At 33.3% G+C, this 20407-nt stretch overlaps 1 protein-coding gene across 1 annotated transcript; it reads left to right on the forward strand.

Annotated features, from left to right (window-relative positions):
* Positions 1-300: 300 nt before the first annotated feature.
* LOC131671175 (uncharacterized) lies at positions 301-6101 on the forward strand. The gene is made up of 3 exons (XM_058947421.1): positions 301-433; positions 3227-3434; positions 4076-6101. Exons 1-3 carry the CDS (start codon positions 301-303, stop codon positions 6099-6101), a joined length of 2367 nt encoding a protein of 788 aa, XP_058803404.1.
* The last annotated feature ends 14306 nt before the right edge of the window (positions 6102-20407 follow it).

Genomic DNA, 20407 nt, shown 5'->3' on the forward strand with positions numbered 1-20407 from the left:
ATAGCCGTTCAAGTAATCCCACTCCTAGAATCCGAAAGAAAAGACACTGAACCACCACTCTCCACTTTCTAAAAAAAAGGTTTAAAAGAACTAAACATACCTCCTGTCATATCAGATATATGAGTATCATAGATATCAGTCATCAGCACCATGAAGTGCATCGCATCCACCGCACTCGGCCCACCACACAAAAGGGCAAACTGGTCCTGCACACTGGAAGAGATTCAGAAGGTCAGGATGTCAACAACCGTTATGGACCGATTGATGTAACGGTGGGGGAACCGGGAAGCTCAGATGACCATGGAGCATCCCGAGTTCCCACAATTCGACGAAGAAGAAGGCTGGAGCTACCACCAGCTAACCGAGTATATCTTTAGAGAAGTTCAACACGGGCACTTACACCTAAGCTTTCTATTTAAAGAAACCTACAGTGGTAAGGGGTTCGGGGAAGCTCCGTTCCATCCGTGCCGCCGCTGCGGATAGGATACCGCACACTGGCGAGGCTGCTTTTACTGCCGAGCAGGTGTGGCAGTCACACCGACGAACCAACAACTGGCCATGGAGGCCGAATGAATCCGTCCTGAACACTTTATGCTCCATAATGCTCCTTGCGCCAAATGTATCGGCAAGGAGATTCTATTTAGATTTCAGCGAAACCTGTAAGTTCACCGCTTAGAACTGTTGTAATCCTCTCCCTTCTCCTTCCTATTCTAAATAAATAAATAAATAAAAAAAAAACAAAAAAAAACAAAACCAACACCACATAAAAAAACAAACAAACTATAAATAAAAAAATAAATATATTGAAATAAGATAAATAAAGAGACACATGTGATGTTCATATCACTTATAAATAATAATTCGTACTCTCGTATTTAGTTGCGTTAATGAGTAAGAATTCGTTTCTAGTAAAATTAATCTAATTTTCAATAAAATAAATTGATAAATCAAATATATACGATTATGAATAATGTTTCAAGGAAAGTCAGACGATGCCCTAGTTTCTTATGGTGCGAATTGTCCCATGAGCAGAGGTAAAGTCTTTCTTGGAGAGGATATATTTCGGCCCAAGTTTCTTATAGCGCGAGATGTTCTATAAGTTGAGCTCGAATTATAGGAAAGGAAAAGTTTTGCTCAGATAATCACAATGAAAGAAAAAACTTAGGTATTAGCCAAGTTTATTCAATCTCATGCGCTCACCTTGCAAGGCTAAAAGTGAATACCAGCCTGTGCAATAGTGGGCGTATTTATACACAGATTTTCCCGCCTATTTTCGCAGGAGAGTTCTCTTCGAGAAGTTTTCGAATATTCGAGAAACATTCACGAATTTTGAGAAATGAATTTTCTTAATTTACAAGTAAATAAACATCAATACTGAACTTTCAACATATGTGAACTTCACAGAATTAGTTATTGATTGATTTAATATAATTTACAATTATCACAAATAGTATCGTCAAAAGTTATTAACTAATAAAGTTAATTAATGTAATATTACAATATTTAAAATAGAGAATTATTAAATTTTTACATAACTTTATCGTTTATTAATTTTAGAAGTAATTTCTAAAAAAAAATATTCAAGTTAATTAATAACATTTGAATTATAATAAATTTTCATATTTGTAACGGTTTTTTCTGTAATTTTAGAAAACAATTACTAGATTAATTATCTAAGATTTATAAATTATAAAGCTATCATTATTAAGTATAAAATTAACGCTCTCGTTTTATATACAACTTATTATTTAAATAAATTATTAATTATTTATTTATTGATAACAGTTATTATTAAGCTGTTATTAATGAAACCAATTCTTACTCATGTTCTTTAGTTATTCATTTTGAATATGGACTATTTACATTTTTCTAATAATTCATATTTATAAAGTAATAAATAAATTAACTTTGCATATTAAAATTCATTATTATTTAAAAATTAAACGCAATTTGGATTACTATATTCTAAATCTACGTACTAAAATCTATATAAGAAATACTTTGTTACATCAAAATTGCATCTAATTAACATATTTTTCTGAAATAACAATAATTATTATATCTATATCTATTACTTTGTGACGTCACAATCGAATGATCGGTGAGGTGTCGCCGTTTAAGGGTGTATTGGCTATACAATCTTAGCCAAAAGTTAATGAAACTAACAAAGTTAGTATTTAAAGGCTTTGACTGTCTGTTTGTGCTGATAAAATCCTACATATAAATAGTAAAAACGTATAATTTGACATTAAAAACGTTTTGGTAAGGTAAAAAGCAATATTATTGTTTAGAATATTAATACTATTACTTATGTGTCACAAACTTTTGAGAATGAATTCTGCAGGGTTTCAACTTCGAAAAACAAAAAAATTAACTTTTTATTAATAATATTGAGAAGTATTAAATGCCTATATATAGCTGAAGAACTAAAAATATATGTTATCAAGTGAGAAAATAGTTGCAATAATACATATTTGCAAGTTTTACAATGAAATATATACTTTGAACTGAGCATGGAAATCGTGGCAACGCTGTACGCTTCAAGAATTTCGATTTCTTATTTTGACTACATTGGTTCAGAAGCGTCACCTCAGTTCTCAGTCATGTGTTGCACGCATTACAGGTTACTGACGATACCGTCATGAGTACATCATGCACTGCATAAAAACATTTAACTTTAACACTGGTGTTTAACTATAATTACAAAAATGCCTAAAGTGAATAAAATCAGACATTATTGGAAAGGCAGATTAGTGAGCGAAAAAATATATAAGCAGCGTGTAGCACAACAACAAAATGGTCGTAAATCACGCAAAAGGTTAGACGTTAGTGATAATGTTGAACGCGGTGCGAATAATGTTGAAAATACTCAAACTACTGAAAAACCAGAAGCTTTAAAACCCGGATAAGGCCGACGGATTGCTGAATTACTTTTTCTTGGAGAACAATTATGGTGTAATAGTTGTAAAGAATGTTTGTCGCTAACCAACATTGAAAACGAACAACGTCGAGGACTTGGCTCAATTTTATCAATTCGTTGCCACAAGTGTTTGTTGACAAACATTGTTACAACTAGTAAACAACATTCAAGCGCTATAAACCCTGACAGTGTCAATCGATTCGATGTGAACACAAAGCTTGCTCTAGGTAATAAAATCAGTCGCATAAATGTTATGAAAATTGTATTTTTATATGAAAAATATTAATAATTTGGTTTTTATTATAGGATTAATGGACAGTGGGATTGGGTTTACCAATTTCAATAAACTGTCAGCTACTTTAAATATACCACAAATAGATTTCAAAACATATAAAAGGTACGAAGAAGAAGTAGGAACAGCAACAGAAAGACTTGCCAAACAAAGTTGTGAAAAAGCTACTGAGTTGGAGCGTAAATTGATGTTGGAGAATCTTGAAAGTCTCAGACAACAATTGTAATTATTAGTACAGAATCAAGTGCATGTTTTGAAATAATTCTTGCTTATTATCCTAACACATCAAATTGATTTTAATCATATCTTATTATTGTACATCAGTTCAAATATTTTTATGTTGCATGTTTATACGTATGAAAAATTGTATTCAATTTCAATCTACATTATGATATTTCAATCAAGTGACAGTACAGTGATTTTTTTAAATGTTTTTTTTTATGTTAATGTTGTCATATCGAATCAGTTTTAATTAAATTTTACTATTGTACATCAGTGAAGTTTTTTTATGTTGCATGTTTATGCGTATGGAAAATCATAGAATTTTAATCAAGTGAAGTGACAGTGATTAAAAAAAATTTTTTTATGTTAATTTTGTTTCATATTAATATAGTAAAACAATTATGAATAATAAGTCTTTAATTAAATGAAAGAAGATTTTTAAAGAGGGTTTCGTTTTTAATAAGAGATATATTTTTAAGAATTGTACGTAATTGTCTGTAATAAAAATTCAAATGGTAAAAAGAAATTGTGACTAAAACTGCTTTATTTTACGCTTTAACAAATTGATAATGCTTAAATAATTATTTTTCAAAATATATGCATATCAAATGTTTTATTATTACTATATTGGTTTTTTTCAGGCCTGAAAATATCAATTCATGTTTTAACAAATCTTTGAATCTAGAAGCTCCAGTAACTTTTGAAACAGTCGTTCAATTAATAGCATCTTATGACATGGGATGGAGTACTCGAGCCAATGGAAAAAATTATGACAGTCTTAACGGGTACGGTGCTATTGTTGGATTGTACTCTCAAGCCATATTAGGTTTTTCAACATGTAATCGTAAATGTAAAAAATGCGACAACGGATGCAGCCCTTTTGATCATGACTGCAGACTCAGCTTTTATGGGTCCGCTAAAGCTATGGAAGGTTATGCTGCTAACAAAATTGTTAATGAAAACAGCATATTAAAATCAAAGAATGTTGAAATAGGTATATTTATAGGAGATAATGACAGCTCTGCGATTGCTGCTTGTCGCCAAGGAGCTACGCATCAAATTAGTAAATTGTCAGATATTAATCATACCTCAAAAGGAGTAAAAAAGGAGTTATATGGCATTGAAAAAAATTACCAAGAACTGAAATCAGATTCAATAAAATATTTGCATAGGTGTTTCACCTACGCCGTCGCACAGAACAAAGGTAATAGTAAAAATATGGCTTCAGCTGTTCGGTGTATACCGTACCACGAATTTAACAATCATGACATGTGTGGTCAATGGTGTGGTTTTGTAAGTGACAGGGAAAACTACGACCATAAGATGGTTCCCGGAGGATTGAAAGATCAAAAGCTATTTGAAGAATTGAAAAATATCTTTGACAAATTAGCTAATAATGCAGAAAAATTTTCAATAGGTGCCTCTAGTAATGTTAACGAAAGTTTAAATGCAAGTATGGCTGCTAAAGCACCTAAGTCTAAATGTTTGAGTTTATCTGCGTCATCTGACTACCGTTTTGCTGCTGTTGTTTGTCAAAAGAATATTGGTGACTGTTATACCAGTAACATTTGTGGCAACTTGAAATTATCTCCAGCAAAGAATCACAGACAATATATTGATAAAATAATAAAAAATAAAGTGAAACGAGCATTGTTTATTAAGACTCAAACTTTCAAGAAAAATAAAATTTTATTGCGTAAGAAGAAATCTGCGTTGAGACATAAAAAAGAACAACTAGAGGGAACTACATATCTAAGTAACTCAAATTTGCTTACTGAGCCCGCTGTGCAGGATGCACCGTCCTTGAGCGACGACGAGGAAGGTACATTAAAAGAAAATTGCCCTGTTATCTATTTTGACTTGGAAACAAGTGGGTTGCACACCGAATGTGATATTCTGCAGATAGCTGCTAAATGTGGTAAAATTTCTTTCAATGTTTATATTTATCCCGTTCAAGATATTTCAGCAGCTGCCTCTGCTATTCATGGCTTGAGAAAGTACGAAGGAGATCTTATGCTACAAAGCGAAAAAGTTCATTCGGTTTCGCTTAGAATCGCTATGGGACAGTTCCTACATTACTTATTGCCGTTCAATAAGAAATGCTATTTAGCTGCGCACAATTTGAATTTCGATGGACCCAGACTATTAAATGCAATAAACAAATGTTCCTTAACTGATGAATTTTCGAAAGTTCTCGAAGGATTCATAGATACTTTACCAGTTATAAAAAAATGTACCGAACGCACTGGTAAAGGTGCTTGTACCATTACAAGTCTTGCTAATTGGCTAAATATTTCTTCTTTGAATGCTCATGACGCTACCAAAGATGTTGCAATTTTAGAAAAAATTATTAAAAAACTAGCAATAAGTTATGATCATCTAGTCAATTGTGGTCATAGTTATGTGCAAATCACTGATAAATGGTTAGATGATGCTCGAGTAAGAAGATTATTGCCCACACTAAACCCACTTCTAAATGTTGTTGGCAATGAAATTAGGAAAAAGCTAATTAGGGCAAACATTACAATTGAACTCTTGAAAACTACTTATTTCAGTTATGGAATAACAGGAGTTTTTGATTTACTTAGTGAAAAAATAAATAATAAGCCTATTGTAACGGCTCACAAGCCGACAATAAAAAAAATTGTTGACTGGTTAGAAAGTTGAAGGTGTAACGGTACTTAAAAAATTTAATTTTATAATGTGTTTTATTGTTCAATAGTATTAAATTTAAATTGCAATTCAAAAAGTGATGTGAAAATTACACAAATTATTATTTTTCTGGTGGTAGATAATAAAACTATTGCTACAAGATAATTATTAGTTGATTTTTAATTTTTTGGTTCGATTTGTAATTCTTTACAAATCAAAGTAAATAAAATATCATTTGTAGTGTTTTATGATACAGATGCACGCAGCTATTATATCTATAGCTATAGAAATCGTCGTCCGTCATATATGGCGGCGGCGGTGTTGCCAAGTCTTGCTTGTTTTGCAAATGAAAGACATAATTTTGCATTATATTTTCATTAAAAACTTCTGTAATATTCCATGAAATAATATTATTTTTTTTACATATTTTTTCCTAGAATATTTACGGATAGATAGATATAACTTTGAGGAGTTTATTATTGTTTTTTCTATACCAATTTTTAGTTTAAAGTTCAGAATTATTAGGCTAATGGCTTGTGGCCATAAGAGAGTATGTAAAATTTAAATCAATATAACTTTTTTAATAACCCATGAATCTAGTTGAAACTTTGCAAGTAGCTTTTTACCGTCAATATACACGCATTTACAAAAAATAAATATTGTAGCATTGTTTCGACTGATAGCCTATACACCCTTAATGTGCTAATTTGTGTAAACAGATAGATGTGTTTGACGGGTTGCGGTGATCCAGTGACATAATAAACTAGCTTATAGATAGGACCGTTACACACAACAAAAAAAAAACGTAAAACAACACACAAACAATAAATAAAAAATATGTATATGTAATAATAAGATAAAAAAAAGAGAAATAACAAAACACAAAAAAAAACTATTACAGCAGCGCTCGGAGAGCGCGTGTCCCTTGCTTTATCAGCAAAGGATTCCGAGAGGTGGGCATGTCACGTCGATACTAAGAGAGCACACGTGACCAACCATGACAACTAATCAAATGTCACGAGAACACACATGACTGGTTATGGTATCTAATCGGGTATCGGTAATTTAACTACCTATCATACCAATTGTCATCCCTCCCGGGAAGATTTGTAAATTGATCTAGGGAGATAGATTGAGCTAAGCTCGTTCTCCATAATATTTCCGGGAATATTACTCACCGCATATTAATTTGGCAAAAATAAGGGAAGGGGCACATCAGCCTATGGTATAAAAAGGCTGGATCAGGATCCGCGATTACCCATACTCATACTCATACTAATTCTCACTCACTCACTCAGCAAAAGAGTAGTAACTCAGTAATTCTGTAATTTAGTTATTGTATTATTTCTAAGTTTTGCTACCCGGCTACTCAGAACCGGAATTCTACTCTGCTAAGCATTATAAATTTGTCTTTTCAACAATAAATCTTAATCAAGTGCAAACACCTGAGACTGTTTCATAAAATCTCTTCTGAAGCCCAGTCCTAACAAGGTAAGAAACTAAGTTATCTACCTAAAAATACCACATATAATAAAGGCCCTATCCCTTTAACTAACCTCAGCTTACCTCGTGACTAAGATCCAACTTTTACCAACATGACAGTATTTTAAACATTATTACGTCTAGTCATAACATCTCCTCGTCTAGGCATAACATTAGATTTGAAATAAGAACATTTTTGTTTCTCTTTTTTCCTCAATGTAAGTAGAAAAATTAATATAATCTATTAAAACTAATCATAATTAATAATTAAAAAAAAATAAAAAATAAATGTTCTTGTAATCTTCGTTTATTATTTTTTACCATAGTAATATATTGTTGAAGTATTATTGAAGTATGATACCAAGAGATTTGGGTAAATTTTATCAAGTTATTGGATTACACATAAATGGTAAAAGTAATCTTCAGATTGCTAATATTCTCAATATTCCTCGTCGAACCGTAGACTATAATGTAAATAAATTTAAAAGTAGCGGCACAACAAAGTCTGTTTGCGTAACAGACGTCTTGCAGCTGGACAAATCACTGCTGATGTAAATCGGCATTTAAGAAAATCAGTGAGTTGCACAACGGTAAAACGTAGACTAAATAAGGACGGATTGTTTGGAAGAATTACTGTAAAAAAACCATTTCTGCGGAAGAACAATATCATTAAAAGATTAAAATAGGCTAAAGAACACAAAAATTGGATAATAACAGATTGGAATAATGTATTGTGGACCTACGAGTCTAAATTTCAGATTTTTGGTACTAAAAGATCAATTACTATTCGAAAACGTGTTGGAGAAAAATATTCAAAAAGTTGTATTGTGCCAACGGTAAAGTACGGTAGAGGATCTATTATGGTTTAGAGCTGTTTTAGCGGATCAAACATAGGAGATATTATAAAAATTGATAAATAAAGAAAAATACAAACAGATTATTCAATGACATGTTGTTTCTTTAGGCTCACGCTTAATTGGTCCTGGACTTATTTTCCAGCAAGATAATGATCCCAAACATTCTTCTAATATATGCAAAAATTATATTACGAATTTAGAAAGACAAAAGAAGGCAAAAATGTTGGAAGGGCCACCTCAATCGCCAGATCTCAATCCAATTGAGTTATTGTGAGAAGAACTAGATAGAGCCGTGAGAAAAAAACTTCCAACTTCTACAAAAGATCTATGGAAAATAATATAAGCAGAATGGCAGCAGATTTTATCAACGGCCTTGGAGAAACTAATCAAGAGAATGCCCAGACTTTTTAAAGCTGTTATAAAAAGCAAAAGCCATCATTTCGACAAAAAGAAGATTTAATGCGTCTGCAAAAAGCTTCATCTGAATATTTTTTTTTCTTCGTTTCAAATTCAAGTTTATTGAAATTAAATTTACAAAATTGTTCATGTAATGTAGTGTCGAATAATTATGAATATTTCGGCTGACGAGTTTTGATGTACATATTTAAATTTTCTTGACAATGAAAAAATTTGCATTTTCTATTCCCATGTAACATTTTTTAACCTAATTTCTGTGTACCATACTTCAATAATATATTAACAATATATTACTATGGTAAAGAATAATAAACAAAGATTACATGACTATTTATTTTTTATTTTTTTTTTAATCATTAGTTATGATTAGTTTTAATAGATTAGATTAATTTTTCTACTTACATTGAGACAAAAAAGAGCTACAAAAATGTTCTTATTTCAAATCGAATATTATTTTCATGACTGTTGAGTTTCAACAAACCTATATCGCATCACGACTGTTTCTTAATAGTTGTTACGCTGATTCAGATTTTTCGTTGATCGAAATATGCATACAGTTAAAATTTGTCTATAGTAAATAGAATAGCTTCACGTATAAATCATCTTTTTCATTGTTCCAAAGTGAAGAAAAATGAATTTTTCTATGATTATTAAATTTCGTTTACGCGTCCTCCTTATAAAATAGAGCATTTTCTTCCAAGTAAATTTTTTTATGTGATTCGAATTTTCCGAGATAAAGAGCAATAAATATAGACGCTGTTTTTGAATGAAATGCTCATATACGAGGGTCGTTTGAAAAGTCTGTGCAAAGTCAGAGAGATGGCGCTACTAGTGCGTATCAAGGTTATTTTCAGTTAGTGGCATATCTTGGAAGAGCACACACCAAGTTTCAGCCAAATCGGCCAATTACTTTGCGTTTTACATTCGTTTCAAATCAAAGAAATCGAGTGGTTGTAAAAAAATGGACGAAAAAGAATTTCGTGTATTGATTAAACATTACTTTTTCAAAAGCAAAACGCCTCAGGAGATTCAACAGACTTAATAAACATTATGGTAATTGTGCACCTTCGATTAGAATGGTTTATAAGTGGTTTCAAAATTTTCGGAGTGACCATATGAGCACAAAAGATGCTAAACGTTCTGGATGCTCCGAAAAAGGCGAAGACAATTCCTTCGGCCGGAAAGGTTATGGCGACTCTCTTTTGGGATTCGCAAGGAATAATCTTCATCGACTATCTAGAAAAGGGTAAAACCATTACGGGCGAATATTATTCATCGTTATTGGATCGTTTGAAAACTAATATGAAAAAATGGCTGACGAGGAAAAGATTTTATTCAAACGAGGAGGTGATTGTAGAAACGAATGCCTATTTTACAGACTTGGACAAATCCTATTATTTGGAAGGGATTAACAAACTAGAGCAGCGTTGGATGAAGTGTAGAAGCCTAAAAGGAGACTATGTTGAAAAATAAAAAAGATTTATTAAAATAAATCAAGCAGTTTTTATTTTTGCACGGACTTTTCAAACGACCTTCGTAATCGCTGAATTTAGATCAACAGCATTTATAAATGAGTGTTTTGGATAGTATGATAAATGAGCTACAAAATGCTTTATTTAGATTTTTTCTACGATTTTTTTCGAAATGTCGAGCGGTTAAAGAAACAACAAAAATTTAGTATTTTTTGTTTTAACATTCGCTCCCCCTATTCACAAGAGAAATATGTTAGCATAATTTTGCAATACATCATTCAAAAGTATGTGAAAAGATCTTTTAAACGAGCCATCGCAAAGCTTTGTATATTTATTTCCAGCCAAGATATGGAGTTTCAAAGTCAGAGTCGTTTTGTTCTCTGGTGGGCAATGATTATTGGGCGGGAGTGTATGTTGTATATCATAATATAATACGTATATTGTGTAAATTCCATTTAAATCACATATTAAATGTAGCACTTTGATACGTGACATCATGAAAATATTGATTCTTCTACTATTTTTATGATAATTAGCTATAGTGAACTTTGACTCAACCTAATTTAAAAATATATTCAAATATAATCGTTGCTGTTTAGTTTTCCATGTATAAAAGAATATTTACTCGTTTTTATTTATTTTTAGGAACAAATCAATAGTTTAATGCATCCAAAACTTGCTAAAATAAAGTACACATGCGAAGATAAATGCAAAGAGTAATTTTTATGCATCTTGTGCATCTGTATATGTGCTTTTGGTTTTCAACTTATGTTTTATGCGAAAAAAATTGAAACTATATTTTCAAAGCTGAATATCTCAGCCAGAAATGGCTTTAGAACAGTCGTAAAAAGAAAAATGTAGATTTTTACTTTTAGTTTTTATTTTTATATTGACTTTTCACTTTCTTTAATTTGGAAAAAAAGCCAATCAAAATAATAAAATTTTTCGAAAAAAGTTCGTTTTACTCGCGTTTTTTAACAGTTTAGCACTGATATGCATGATTCAAAAATAATTTTTCTTGAATGTATATAGAAAAATCTTCAAGAGAAAAAAGAATTTTCTTGAAATCTCTTTGCAATCGCTACAAGTTTGATTTTGAAACTTTTGTTTTACAAACCGTATGTGGTGTGCCAGTTAGCTCGAATGCCAACCGGCTTCTGAGTCCGCGACGTGCCTTCTGGCAGAGTATCTCTAAACTCTCTCTCTCTTTCTCTTTTTCTCCCTCTCTCTCTCTCTTCCTCTCTCTGTCTACCCCTCATGCGCCCTGAAGTGTACAAAGCTGACGGGCGCTCTTATAGTTTGGTGATAACATAGAAAGGAGGGGGAAGCGCAAATGGTGGATCCACAGATCACCATGATTATATGTACATATATATACATATATAAAATTCATAATAGCAGATTTGATCAAAATTAACTCACGTATGAAGCTGTTCGTTATATTGTCGGGCGTTCACAGACTTTTCGAGATAAAATTGGACGATAAAATATCGAAGGAAATCACAGTGATAAATGAAATAATTACGAGCGACTTTATCGAAAAATACGAGTAGCGTGAGGCACGCGAGCCGACTAGCTTCAACATTGTTGATATACAGTAAAAGAATATGTAAAAGAGTATGTAAGAGCATGTAAAAGGCTTTTATCATGGATGCACATATTATTCGCAGAAGTGTTATTTCGTTATACATGAAAAATATTTTACAGCTATGGCTGCTGTAAATCCTAAACTCACGACTAGCTAACCTCGAATGCTAAACCCCAAGTACCCTGGCCGCTGAAAACTTTTATTTCATGACAGGTTTGCCTCCAATACTAGATCCCAAGAATCCTGGAGCAATAAACCGATATCTACAAAAGGTTAACTTCGAACGCTAAACCTCAACACTATGACAGCTAACAATTCATAATACACAATTAGCCAAACTCGAATAATAAAACCCAAAAGTCCTGGCTGCTAAAAACCTTTTACTCACGAAATGCTTAGCTTGAATACTAAATCATGATAATCCTCAGTGCTTTAACATTTAAATTCAAGACAAACTGACTTTAAATACTAAATCTCAACTTACCTGGCCGTTGAAATCCTACAATGCACGACTGGCTAAACTTGAATAAGGAACTTCAAGTGCCATGACTCCTGCAAATCCATAACGAACATCAGGCTAAACTAGAATTATAAGACCTAAAAATCCTGATTGCAATCTTAAACTCCCGACAGATCAATCTGAAACGCTAGACCTCAAGAACCCTGGGGATTTTAAAACCTCAAATCATACAAGGTTATCCACGAATTCTAAGCTCCAAGAACAGCTGTAAGCGCTAGACTTGCTAACGGTTACCTTCAAATGCTAAGCCCTGAGAATTCTGACACCTTTAAAATCTAAATACTCGTTATATGATAAACCATAAATACAGTTAGAATTTTGAGAGGGCCATTCCATAATCTGAAAACTATTTTGTTCTTCTTTTAACTTGAGATAATTCACAGAATACTTCGTGGTATGTTTTGAGTCATTATCTTATTGCATTACAAAATTTTCTCCAATAAAACGATGACTTGATGGGATTGTATGATACTCAAGAATCTTATGATAAACTTTTTTATCCATGATCTCATATATTTTAACTAAATCGCTTATCGATGTTTCAGTAAAACAGCTCTAAACCTTTGTTGAATCTCCTCCGTGTTCAACCGTAGGAACTATTCATTCATTTTTTCATAAACTTGTCTACGTATACTCGTATATATGCGGTGCTATGAAGAAAAAAGTTCGAATTTTGATTCGTCAGTAAAACTAACTACCTTCTAATTAGCAGATGTCCAATGCCTATATTCACTTTTTTTAAGGTGACTTCTTAGTTGCTACTTGACCATTTAAGCCAGAATATTGAAAACTATGTTTAGAGCTATTTGAAAAGTGTTATTTATGCACAGCAACTAACAACACGGCAAGATATGATGTAACGCATCATACAAACTTGTAGAGCTATTCCGCGTTTATATAATTAAATAAGTATATAATTAAACAAATGTTTTTATTTAAATTCTGATACTATAATTTTTGTCACGGAAAATTATTTTAACAATATTATTATTTTATTATCCATTTAATTTTTGTCACCGAAAAAAGACAAAAATTTTTTTGCACATATTGAAATTTTTTTACGCAAAGTGAATTAAGAATGAAAAAAAACTTTTTTATGACTCAGGGAATATTTTTTACATTTTATTTGATTTATGGGAAATTTAAAAAAAAGAGTGGAAAAATCTTTCCCAGAGCCAAAAAGTCCAAAAATTTTTTTTCAAAAAAAATCAAAAATAAAATTTTACGTCATTCTAAGTAAAAAACGAAATATTTTTTTTTGTATAAGTATTTTTCGACTAGTTGAATGTACGGAGATATGAAAAGTTGAAGTAAAGTATAAAATTTTGGGAAAACAGCTGACACCGGCATTATATACGATGAAAATAATTTTTTAACCAGTGATTTAGATAGGGTTTGGAAAGAGCCATAAAATGCCGTGATCTAAATTTGTATGTTATTTTTTTTTCGAAATTTTCGGCGAGGAACCTCTTGATGATTTCGTCAACGTTTTTAACCGATACATTCAACCTGCAACGAACACTGGCTCTTATATAGATCACAATTTTTAAGGTATTCGTTGTTAATAGTAGCCTTACGAAGACACTGCGGCCTTTTCTTAGGCTATCCGACAGTTCTATCGTCTGATTCGAATCGAGGTCCGTTTAACGATGAAGATGGCCTTCTGAGGCCAAACTCGTACCTGCTTTATTACTAGAGCATCTTCTGCCAGACTCTTTTATGGGTGTCCCCTACCCCGCCGTATTGGAGGTCCATTAATTTTCCCTGATATCTTTGCGCAATACGGAATACCCTTTTCGGATTCACGCTCGCGACACGAATTGTTGCCCTCTTCTTCGCTGGAGGATATCACGACTTCCGATAGCGGATCGTCCATCACCTCCACTTCTTCCGGGATCATTTGATCTTCTTTATCCGGAATTTCTTCTTCTCTAATCAGGGTAACTTAGTAGTATGACTTGACATCTTTGGATGCATGGACGAGAGCTTCGATTTCTTCCCGATAGTTTACCACGAGGTGTATCTTGGGGATGCATTTTTCTGTAATCACATAGAAGACAGTGTATGGAGAGGCTATCTTGGAGGCGATTTCTTTGGATGCGTAAGACGGAATTTGTTTCACATGCCAAACTCAGTGACCTACCTTAAAACGTGCGAGTTGGTGCTACCAACTCGCACGAATATCTTAGCCTGTGTCCGTTCCTCCATTTTCGTACGTTTTACTATGTCGTCAAGCATATCGGATATAAAGCTTAAGTGCTCCACCCATGATCTTCTGCTGGCCTGAAGTTCATTATCTTGTGCCAGTTGAACGGTCAAAACTCAGCACATATCGCTGAGTTTGGTTTTGTCCTTATATCGTCTAGGACACTAGAAGAAAGAAGGATTCAATAGAACTTCAACAAGAAACCCAAGAAGACTAGTAGACTCAGTAGTATAGCAATGTATGTTCCAGCACACCTGCGGGGGGTCTGTAACCCTTTGACCCCACCGGGCTTAACCCTTTGGCCCCCCCTGGCTTAACCCTTTTATGTTAATAATAATTATTATTGTTATCAATTATTATTAACAATATTCGTGGGGGGTCCCTTGGTTTAACCCTTTGATTCCCTGGCCTCTATCCCTTCCATGTTAATTATTATTATTAATGTTAATAATTGTTTATAAAGAGAAGAAAGAAATGAAAAAAAAGGAGAGAGAGAAGAAAGACTAGGAGAAAGTAAAAAATACAGAGAGAGAGAAGAAGGAGACGATGAAAGAGAAGAGTTCTGGAAAGAAGTAAGAGAAGAACTGAAGAAAAAAGAAGAAAAAGAAATGGAAGACAAGATGGAAGAATCAAGATATATAAGAGAGTGGAAGGGGATAAGGGAGGAAATGAAGAAGAGTAGACTAATAGAAATACAAAATGAAGGGAAAATAAGAGGGCTACAGATAAGAGAGAGGTTTAGATTAGGGAACGAGACAAGAGGGTGTAGATACTGGGAAAAAGAGGAAAATAGGAAATGTAGATTATGCCAAAAAGAAGAGGAAGACTGGAAACACATAGTTGAAAAATGCGAAATGACAAGAAAAGATGGAGAAAAGTGGGAAGAAATAATGGTTGGGAGCAAAGAAAAAATAGCATGGATGAGGGAACTAAAGTGGAAAAGAAGAAAAGAAGAAGAAAAAGAGAAAGAAAAAGAAAAGTGAAAAGAGAGAAGAGAGAAAACGGTAAGAGAGAACCGTAGTAAGCATGAGTGAAAGCAGAGGGAGCGGAGGATATCGCAGTAAAGGTGCAAAAGCCCTAATACGGACAGAGGAAAGAAGAGGAAAAGGAAGCACAAAGAAAAAGAAAAAAAAAACACCAACTCATCAAAGCACAATCACACACAAATACAACACAAAACACTAACAAGAAACAAGACACGTCACTCAACAAAATTGAAATGTATATTGTAAATATCATTGTAACATTAAGTTGAATAAACTAAATCAGCCTCTATCCCTTCCATGTTAATTATTATTATTAATGTTAATAATTGTTTATAATTTTTGAGGAAGGTTTCTAGGGCTCCTAGTCCCTAGGGCTCCTAGTCCCTAGGGACCCTATACCTAGTGCTTTCAGTCTAATTAAATTTAAATGTTTTTTTTTTTTTAAAGTTATAAATATATATATTATTAACAATTTACTTGCTACATTGAGAATGAAACGAATATAGAAAATAGCGACGATTTTTTTTTGATGAAAAGACAGACCGGAGAATCGAACCGGAGTCCTCTGGGTTGGCAGGCTAGCGCTCTACCACTAGAGCCAATGCCACATGTACCTTAGAGGATGCATATTGTGTATATTAGCTACACACGCATACATTTGGTATAGGGCCCGAGCGTGCGGAGGCGGAGGGGAGCGCATGCTGTCTATATTTCTGGCCTGATGGGGATGCGCTACTATAGTAGTATTAAATGTATGCTCTCTCTCTCTAGCTCTGACTCAGCGTGGTCCATAGTGCGAGGAGGAGGGGAGCGCATGATCGGCTATGCTTACTAACTACCCTATTATTTTAAGTTAATTATGTCTATCATAAATGTAGATCACAGCTGGTTTGAGGGTGATCAAGCTTCTCCACTACTTTCAGAAAGAGAGACCATCTATGCTAACTACGTTCCCTCTTATCTTATGTTACCTATGACTATCGCAAATGTAGATCATAGACGGTTTAAGGATGGTCAAACAAAACTCATAGCGCGGACGCGTGACCTGCGTTTAATGTGTTTTTTGCGGATGACCATAAAGTCAGCGGGACGTCAAGATTTATAGTTTTTAGAAGGTGACAAACTTTCTAGCCTACATGGGGTGGGAAAGGGAACACTAAACGTCCTATCTCACTCAAAGAATATCTACGTTTGTGTGTAGCGTTACATATATTGTAGAAAATTCGTACCTGATAATAGTGTGAGTGTTCAGTAGGATTTTCGTTGGTCAGTCTTAAAGGAAACTTCGAGCGGTTCACAGTGCAGTGCTAATTGTTTATTATTATTATTTAAACGTTAGTAATTTTTATATTTTTTATAAAGTTATAAATAAAAAAAATAAAACAACAATGGAAAATATTGTTAAAGCGTCTGATTTTTTAGAAACTGGAAGTATAATTTTAAATAATTTAAAAATAATTAAAATAACTTTTATAATTTTTTAATAATATTATTATTCAATTTCAGCTTACCACTTACCAGCTTCCGACCATGCAGAATGTGGCAAAAGAGCCGTTATATCGGCTCTTAATTTTAATATTAATTACCGTAAGTATTTTTTCTCATATATTTATTTATTTATTTATTTATTTATTTATTTATTTATTATCATTTATTTTCAGTTGCAACGATTTGTGGAGGAGAGCAGTCCTCAAGGACTGCAAATCATAGAAATGAAAGCTACGGTTCAACAAGTAAGTATTATTATAAAATTATAACAATTTATATTTTTTATTAATGTCTTATCTCTTTTCAGTGGATCAAGGAATCTATGGCGGCCAGAATGATGGCGCATCAAGTCGCGTATCAAATTGACAAAATTGTCAATGATCGCGTCAATGCAAAACTAGAGCAACATAAGCGTGCGGACGCTATGAGGAGGCAGCAAGAATCCGCTCGATTGGAGCGGAAACGGAAAGCCGACTTAGATAAAGCGCAGCAAGATGAACTTGCTGCGAAAGTTAAGCGAAGGCTTTCCAGCATAAACAACATTGTTGCACCATCAACAACAGCCATGGTGAATGAAGGTAATGGGTCATCTTCGAGGATGTCAACGTCATCTGCGTCGATGACATTATCATCGTCATCAGCAACGTCGAGGACAACATCACCAGCGACGTCAACAGCAACCTCATCGACAGCAACATCCGCAGGCTGTCAAAGAGGAGATGATACCCAAATTGATAAACCACTCGATTTAACCGCTAATGTAAGTAATTACGTTATAGAAAGAATTAATAAATTTAAATTAAAAATAATAATTAAAAAATTTTTTTACAGAAAAAAATTCCGTTGGTAAAAAACGTTGAGTGTGTTCGACGGAAAGTAATTTTGATTCCGCTCAACCAACCATCAGGAAGCCGACTCGCCCCTCTAAGGTCGTCGGATCCAAAAAAATTAAACAATAATATTAAAAAGAAAAAAAAATTTGTATTTTTAATTTTATAAAAAAAGTAATAAATTAAACTAAAATAAAAAATTAATAATGTTTTAATTTACTTAGGATCTACCAGTGCCCCCACCCCCATTCACCTATTCCACCCACCTACCTACTCTCACCCACTCACCCACCAATATTCATCTACATAGGTTGGTAAGGTAGGATGCTGTAGAAGTGGGTAGGGTATTTAGTAAGCTGTATGATGGTCTCTCTCCTTCTATAGTAGGGAGTATAGTAAGCTTATGCTGGCTAAGTTTGGGCCCTCGGAGAGGGGGTAGCGTCTCTAGCTTGCTAGGTGCGTCCGCCGTTTAGTGTGGATGGTATTCTCTCTCTCTCTCTCTCTCTATGATTATAGGTAGTTTGTATTAAATTCTAACAATATATAGTGTATATATATATATATATAATTTTATTTTTTTTATTGAAAAGCATTGTGTACATTGATCATATAATGTCTTGTTAATTTTAAACTAATTTTTTAACATCACCACTAATTGGATTATATTGTACAATACGATCATGTAATATTAAGCAGTAGGCTGCAGTATCTTCAGGAAAATCGGTCCGAGTTTCAAATTCTAGGCGAACATCGACTGGAGCGCTTTTTAATGTTTCATTTTGTTTGGAGCAGTCTATAACTATTAACGGCACTTTATTAATGAAATCCTTTTTATTGAGTAACGGCTCGTTTTCTTTACCATAGTAAGCGTTTTGAAAATTAGTATACATATCGTAGAGAACAGCAAACTGATTTTGATTGATATTTAAATTGAGATTTCTATACGGATAGCATTGTGAATTGAGGAATAGCTTCACATTACTAATATTACAATGATCAAAATTACTGGAATTAACACTCGCTGAACTTTTACGTTTAGTTTGAAAAGCTAAAATAACAAAGCGAGGCTTTTCCAATTGATTGGAAGTCTTAACACTCCAAACATGCTTTGATGTACGACGTAATTTTGGATACTCATACATTTCCCAAGTATGATAACTCATAGTAATTGCACGATCTCGTCCAATCTGATTGAGTAATTTGATTTTTTCTTTGTCTGCGACCATCACATATGGCATCAACCATTCAACCTTAGTTAAAGTAATTTTTGATTTTTCTGAAGTATCAGGATTCCTTACTGGAATACTTAAAATAGCATTCAAATCATCTTTTGATCTTGTGAGAATAAGTTCATGCTTGACATTGACTACAATTTTCCGATAATCTTCAGCAAAGCCCAGTAACATACTGAGAGGGATAGTCACATCAAAAAAACTTTGAGCGTTACATATTAAAACTTCATTGTTATCACCATTCCATCCGGCATTTTCAGCGATAGAGTTTTGACATGGATTGAGTGAAAGCCAATTTTTCATGAGACTCGTTAAGCCTACATTTTTCACTTTATCAATTTCAATAGCATTTATTTCATATCGTATTTCCTCGAACAAATGACAGAGGGCGTTGTTGACTAATAAAGTGTTCTCCACTGGCGTAGTACCGTCCGGCTTGGTCAATCGACCACAAATATGAATCATACTGCGTGATGGAAGCAGAGATAAATCTTGGTGTTGAATTGCTATATGGATTTCATCACTATTATTGAAATATGATAATGAATAAGGCTGATACGTATGAACTTTATAATGAGCTATAGACTCATCGAAAGCGACACCTGAATGAATGTTTAGAATTCCCTCCATATTGTTGTTGTTGTTTTATACAGCACACTAATATACACAATATTTTCTTCCACGATTTTCGAGGACTTTCAGTCTCAAGCTTTTCAGGAATTGACAGTTCTGAGGTGTGAGCGGTCTGATAGCTCGCTGTTGACTAATTGTTGATTGACATTTTTGTCTCTTAATATAGCCTCGACCGGACTTTATATTGTAAATGATACCCATTACTAAGATATGGTCTTTATATGTACTCGCACTGTAATGACTTCTCCTCGAAAGTTAACTAGGTTTCCGTCTTGATCAACTATACGAATTTGAAAATGATCAATGCTCCTCACAGCGACTGGAAGGTAAATGACTTGAGAGGGAATTTCTATAATCTTATATCCAGGTGGGACTGCAGGGAAAAATTCATGTATAGTATGTACTTTGCGATCGTTTATGTAAGAGCCTGTAGTAATATTACACTCTACACGTAAAGCGTTGACTTTGAGAATAGTGACGGGTAAGTCAAAACTATGTGTTTTGTTTTCAACGAGCGTACGTCTAGTGAAGCCTAAAATTGTTCCAATAGAATCTTCTGGTTCAAAATGTATTTTTTGACTGCACTGAATGACACAACGTAAAGTATTAT

Source organism: Phymastichus coffea, unplaced genomic scaffold (assembly GCF_024137745.1).
Source record: "Phymastichus coffea isolate CEN01 unplaced genomic scaffold, Cenicafe_Pcof_1.1 PCOF00009, whole genome shotgun sequence".
In the NCBI taxonomy this organism is placed as follows: domain Eukaryota; kingdom Metazoa; phylum Arthropoda; class Insecta; order Hymenoptera; family Eulophidae; genus Phymastichus; species Phymastichus coffea.

What these genes read in the sequence shown, in the direction of transcription:
- LOC131671175 (XM_058947421.1), top strand. Translation starts at nt 301, where the DNA reads ATGGAGCATCCCGAGTTCCCACAATTCGACGAAGAAGAAGGCTGGAGC. An exon ending in ATTTAAAGAAACCTACAGTG is followed by an intron (nt 434 to 3,226) that starts GTAAGGGGTTCG and finishes TTTTTATTATAG; the next exon opens with GATTAATGGACAGTGGGATT. An exon ending in GAAAGTCTCAGACAACAATT is followed by an intron (nt 3,435 to 4,075) that starts GTAATTATTAGT and finishes GGTTTTTTTCAG; the next exon opens with GCCTGAAAATATCAATTCAT.